Below are 5,013 nucleotides of genomic sequence, written 5' to 3' on the forward strand. Positions count from 1 at the left end.
ATCACTTTTCCAGTCGTCCAGTTTGCCTATCCTTTCAATTGGCTAATTCAATTCAAATAACCAGTTCAGTCTAGTTCTGGTCTCTCTTGCAGTTTTACTGACTGAACTGACGACTTACTATTAGCTTTAAATTCTAACACTGGAATTAGTTATCTGAAGAGATCAGCTCCAATTCCAAGTCATCGAACAAAATTCTCAAAGGCAGAGGACTTGCAAAGTGCTTCAATCACCGTCTAGATTGCAGAATCGCCTCTCAACTGCTTATCGTAGGTCAACTGGCAAAAACAGAGTGCTGTGCAATACGCATATTGTGCGGGGACAAAAGCGAGCGACCTACCATTAGTGGGCTAATGGGTCCGCAAGGCAAATTTTGAAGGGCCATGGAAATATAGAGGGCACTTTGCTTTTCTCTATCCTATGGGGGGCACCTTCTAATCATCTCTCTCTCTCTCTCTCTCTCTCTCTCTCTCTCTCTCTCTCGCTTGTGGTGCGTACATTCAACGAGCAACTTAGACCAACCAATGGATATTCACTAGCCCACTTGTTTGTGACATCATGCTACAACTAGAGGGACTTGTTGGCATACACCTTCGTCTCTTGAACTACAACCATCCGACCGCGGCAAACTCCACCGTGCTCTAATGGTGTGCATGTGGGCTCTTCTTGGGTTGACTAAGAATGCAATATTTGGTCCTTTATCCACCGCACATGTGGGCAATCTGTCTCTCCAATGCTCTATGCATCGTGCCAAATCATGCCATGATGGAGCAAAATAGAAATTAGGAAGTTAATGAAAAAAATTATGGCTCCCTTGTAAGTTGTATGGTAAGTCAATGGGTAGGTGTTGGTGCTGGAGTAGGCAGCAGGGAGGGCGGTCCTTCTCCGTGTGGGGCAGCTGATGCATCTGGTTTTAGGGAGAGATAGTGCGAGCGCGAGTGCGCATCTGCAGTTCCAGCTCATTAAGAGAGAGAGAGAGAGAGAGAGAGAGAGAGAGAGAGAGAGAGAGAGACGTGCCATTGCAGCATCGCAGCAGAGAGCTCCTGCGAAATGTTTAGGGTTTGCCTGCTTCTGCTTTCCCTGCTTCTGCTCGTGCCAAGAAGCTTAACCCTAACGCTGAATCACGATCTTAGGTACCCGACAGGTGCTTCAGCAGGAACTTGCAATGGACCATTAGGGCAGTGCCACCTGGATTCAGAGTTCTTGACAGACTCAGAGGTGAGCCGCCGCATCCTTGCTGGGACCTCTGGCTACATAAGCTATGGCGCCCTCTCTGCAAATCGTGTTCCATGCTCCACTGCTGGACGTTCCTACTACAACTGCCGTGGATCTGGTGCAGCTAACCCTTACACTCGTGGATGCAGCAAGATTACCAAATGTCAGCGTGACACCAGCTGAAAGGTCTGTGCCTCTGCCTCATTTTCACAAGTTTGAAATGTGGATTGTGTTTATAGATATGCTTGTCTGTATCCATTTGTGTGTGTGTGCTGCCACTTTCATGTAAAATTTGAAATGTGGATTATGTTTGTAGACGTGCGTATGCATCTATGTGTGTGTGTGTGTGTGAGTCGCGTTCTATCGTCATAGTATTCTGCAGAGATGTGTGTGTGTGTGTGTTGCGTGCCACTGTCATGGCATTTTGCAGACACTCTTACTGCAACATCGGTGTGTATAACGCTGCATTTGGGAAGTCTGTTCTTTTTTTTTTTGGTGACAACACTGCAGCACTATTGATGTTTGATGTGCTCTTTTTAAATTGCTCTTTGGCACTTGGTACATGAAGGCAATGTCAAGATATATGCTTATGCTTATGATGTCAAATGTCAGGTTCTGAAAGAAGAGTCTACGGACTAAGTATGATGCATCAGAAGTTGTAATGATGCAACCTTGGCCCTTAAGTAGTATAAATTAATGTGCCTGTTTGTTTGTGCTTTTGAATTATGTCAAACTTGTAGCTCTTTGGTCCTACATTTTGTTAGTGAGCCTCATAGTCAATATAAACAGATTTACATGTTTGGGTGTGCATTATTTGAAAAGAGAATCGTTAAGTGATCACAAGATGGTAGATAAATTGCGTAGGTCGTCACACTTATATAAAGGCTTGTGCTTAGCGCTGTATCTGCTCGTTGCATGGAAGTTTCTGTACAAATGCCCATAATGTACAGCGATACAGATATAAATATGGTTGCCCATAATGTACAGCGATATGGATATAAATATGGTTTGCCTTCCTTTACAAGATAAGTGTAGGCTGTGCCTTGAGTTTTGCCACTCAGTGATCACTACCAAGGCCACTTGCCATGAGTGTTTAGGCTCTTTAACCTTAACCCTAGGTATAAGGTAATTTTGCAAATGTTTTTGATGGTCTTTAGAGCCAAAAGGTAAAAAACACACTGTACAAGATAAATTGTAGTACACTATACTTTCCTGTTCGAAACGGTACTGATCTTTACCGTACATATGATGTATGATGACAACTATGGTTCCTTGGGAACCAGCCCTTTAATTGTCAAGTGGGTAGTCCTCCCCGAGATACTCAAGGCTGAGTAGAAAGTACTATACTGTGAGGTGAGGCGAGGAAGCAAAATGATCGCCATGTAATTGGAAGGGATCAGCTTCTCGAATCCCTGCTTGAAGAATCACATGCTAGGAGGTCACTTCCTGGAAGCAACACAATCAGCCTCCCTGAAACTGTATGGGTAGCCCTTGTGACTTCTTTGGATTCGATCCCTAGCTTGGAGAGAGGTCAGAGGTGATAAGGTTAAACAAAACCACATGGGATATGTCCTCCAAAACACAGAAAGATTTGGCTTGTAGCAGTTGAGGAGAAAGTTTCATGGGAGCTGATTTACAAAGCTCCCATAAAGACACAAACAATGCCACCTTCTGACGAGGGAGGATGGCTAGAGGGGGCAAAGTCTGATTTACCACTGTCCTTTGAAGCGCAAGAGATCTTGCCCTGGATAGGGTCTTTTCTGAAGAGGAGAGGGGTGCCGGCAGAGGCCAAAGCCAAGGCTGTCACAAAACAATGCAAGAAGACCTTGCTGAAAAGGGTCTTTTTGATGTGGCAGAGGTGCAGACGGGCTGATTTTGTAGCACACAGAAGGGCTGTCAGCAATTGCTAATGATGGATGAGGGTGTGGGACCCAAAGGATGGTGGCCTGGGGCTGATTGCAGAGTCAGTTTTAAGGGTGAATAGCTAATGAGGTCTGTCCCAGGGTGGAAAAAAATTAAAGTTATCTGAAGGGAAAATTACTAAGATACCCCTGAAATCTGGGGAAATTCCCCAAAACCCCCTCAAATTGCAAAAATTCCCAGTTTATGCTTTTATCAATTTTGGATGGATTGCTATAGTTTAGTCTTTTTGACAAAAAAGATCTATCTTTAAGTGTCTTATATTTAGAAAACTCTTACAAATAGAGGTGTTTGTGTCTACTAATAATAAGCCATTGCAGCGTGAAATCCTAGTTCTATCGTCGTCGGTTGAGAGAGAACTAATCTTCATATGAAGAGGTACAGTTAGGAATGTGTTTGGAGATGTTTACAAGATTAACGAGGGGTATTTATGGAATTTTGGAAAAATTTAATGGCTTTTTTGGAGTTTTTGGTAAAATATAAGAGGGAAGTTTTGAAATTTGAGGGGTATTTTGGGAATTTTTCTGAATTGCAGGGTTATTCTGAATTGCAGGGCTTTAAAGTCTTTGATGCGTTTATTTCTGCTGAACAAGCCGAGTTTATTGATGGTTGCTTTGCTTTTGTCAGCAGGTAACCGCACGCTGGAGCTGTTTTCTGCAACATTTAGTGCGATTAAGGCTCTCACTGCTCATTGCTTAGACAATATCGTGTGTTCCAGCCCCCCATTTCTGGAAATAAAAAAATTCCCATTCATTTCAAGAAGTCATCATGTAATTTAGTATTTATTTGTCATCAATGTTGATGTATCATTTAGAAGGATTCTGCGTTTTCTTTAGACCTTAGACCGTTCTGACTCTAGATAAGGTATTTCATTTTATGAGTCTCTTGTTGCTCTTTAATTGCATTTTCCGTGAATTGTGACCATTATATTTGCATTGAAGATCAAGAGGTGGTGCCATCGAAAGATGTTCTAAAAGGGTTTCTTTTCCCACGTACAGATATGTCTCTATAGGGAATTGCTACCTTGTTTTGGTGTTTCTCTAAGATGTCTTTTCTTGTCTTGTGATACTGCTGAATGAAGTAGAGAGGGGGTAGAAAGCTTCTTATCAAGGTTTTGTCCAATCAAGACCACTAACAGTATGGGCAGCAAGTGCACGGGCTGATGTGGCCACCAGGTGCCAAAAGGTTCTGTGTTGAGCGGGCTGGACAAGCTCTGACAGGCACAGGCTCCCCTGCCCATGCATGGGCCACGGGTTGAGCTCAGAACCCTACCAAATAAAACAAATGCCTTGATCAAGAGGGAATACGGGTCTTAGTGACAGCATTTTAGATTACAATAATTATGATCAGCTTGGGTGGAGCTGTGTGTTAAGCATGCCCTCCATCCTAGGAGGGGATGGATAGGGGCTAAGACTGCCCAATGCTCTCCGTTCCCTATTGATCAAGGCATTTGTTTTATTTGGTAGGGCTCTGGGCTCAACCCCTGCCCATGCATGGGCGCTCCATTCCTTTTCGCTGATGGCGTAGTGTTGCCTTTCTATCAAGGGCACTATGGCTTGCATGTACATGTCATTGTTGTATTTGTCCACTTTTAAACATTTTTGTTCTGATAATCCAGGTATTTGATTTACATGTCGGATTGGGGTGTTGGTTTTTCTTTCAATTAATGAAGATGTAGGAGCAGTATTTGCCCAGCATTTACGGCTATATGGACTTCAGCAGGCTCCTCCAGGGCAGCGGAGCAATGTAGACTTGCCTTTCCTCACACATGGGTTAGATCTTTAGTTCTTTTCAGTGGGGCCTACGGTCACATCACATGGCATTATGCACCTCCCTAGTGGTCGAGTTTACAGGCCATCTTGATGTTCACATAGCCCGTCC

General features: G+C 43.6%; 1 protein-coding gene across 2 annotated transcripts; it reads left to right on the plus strand.

The window, feature by feature from the left end:
• Window positions 1-852: 852 nt before the first annotated feature.
• LOC147428081 (protein RALF-like 33) lies at window positions 853-4,015 on the plus strand. 2 transcript variants are annotated; one of them, XM_086496967.1, is made up of 2 exons: window positions 853-1,398; window positions 3,760-4,015. In XM_086496967.1, the coding sequence occupies exon 1, from the start codon at window positions 1,048-1,050 to the stop codon at window positions 1,393-1,395; it is 348 nt and encodes a 115-aa protein (XP_086353093.1). In that variant the 5' UTR covers window positions 853-1,047; the 3' UTR covers window positions 1,396-1,398; window positions 3,760-4,015. The 2 variants fall into 2 exon arrangements, with proteins under 2 accessions (XP_086353093.1, XP_086353092.1); XM_086496966.1 differs by having other exon boundaries at window positions 858-1,398; window positions 3,763-4,015.
• Window positions 4,016-5,013: the final 998 nt, after the last annotated feature.

The sequence above is a fragment of the Adiantum capillus-veneris genome, chromosome 23 (assembly GCF_014529385.1).
Source record: "Adiantum capillus-veneris isolate H3 chromosome 23, ASM1452938v2, whole genome shotgun sequence".
NCBI classification, from domain to species: Eukaryota; Viridiplantae; Streptophyta; class Polypodiopsida; order Polypodiales; family Pteridaceae; genus Adiantum; species Adiantum capillus-veneris.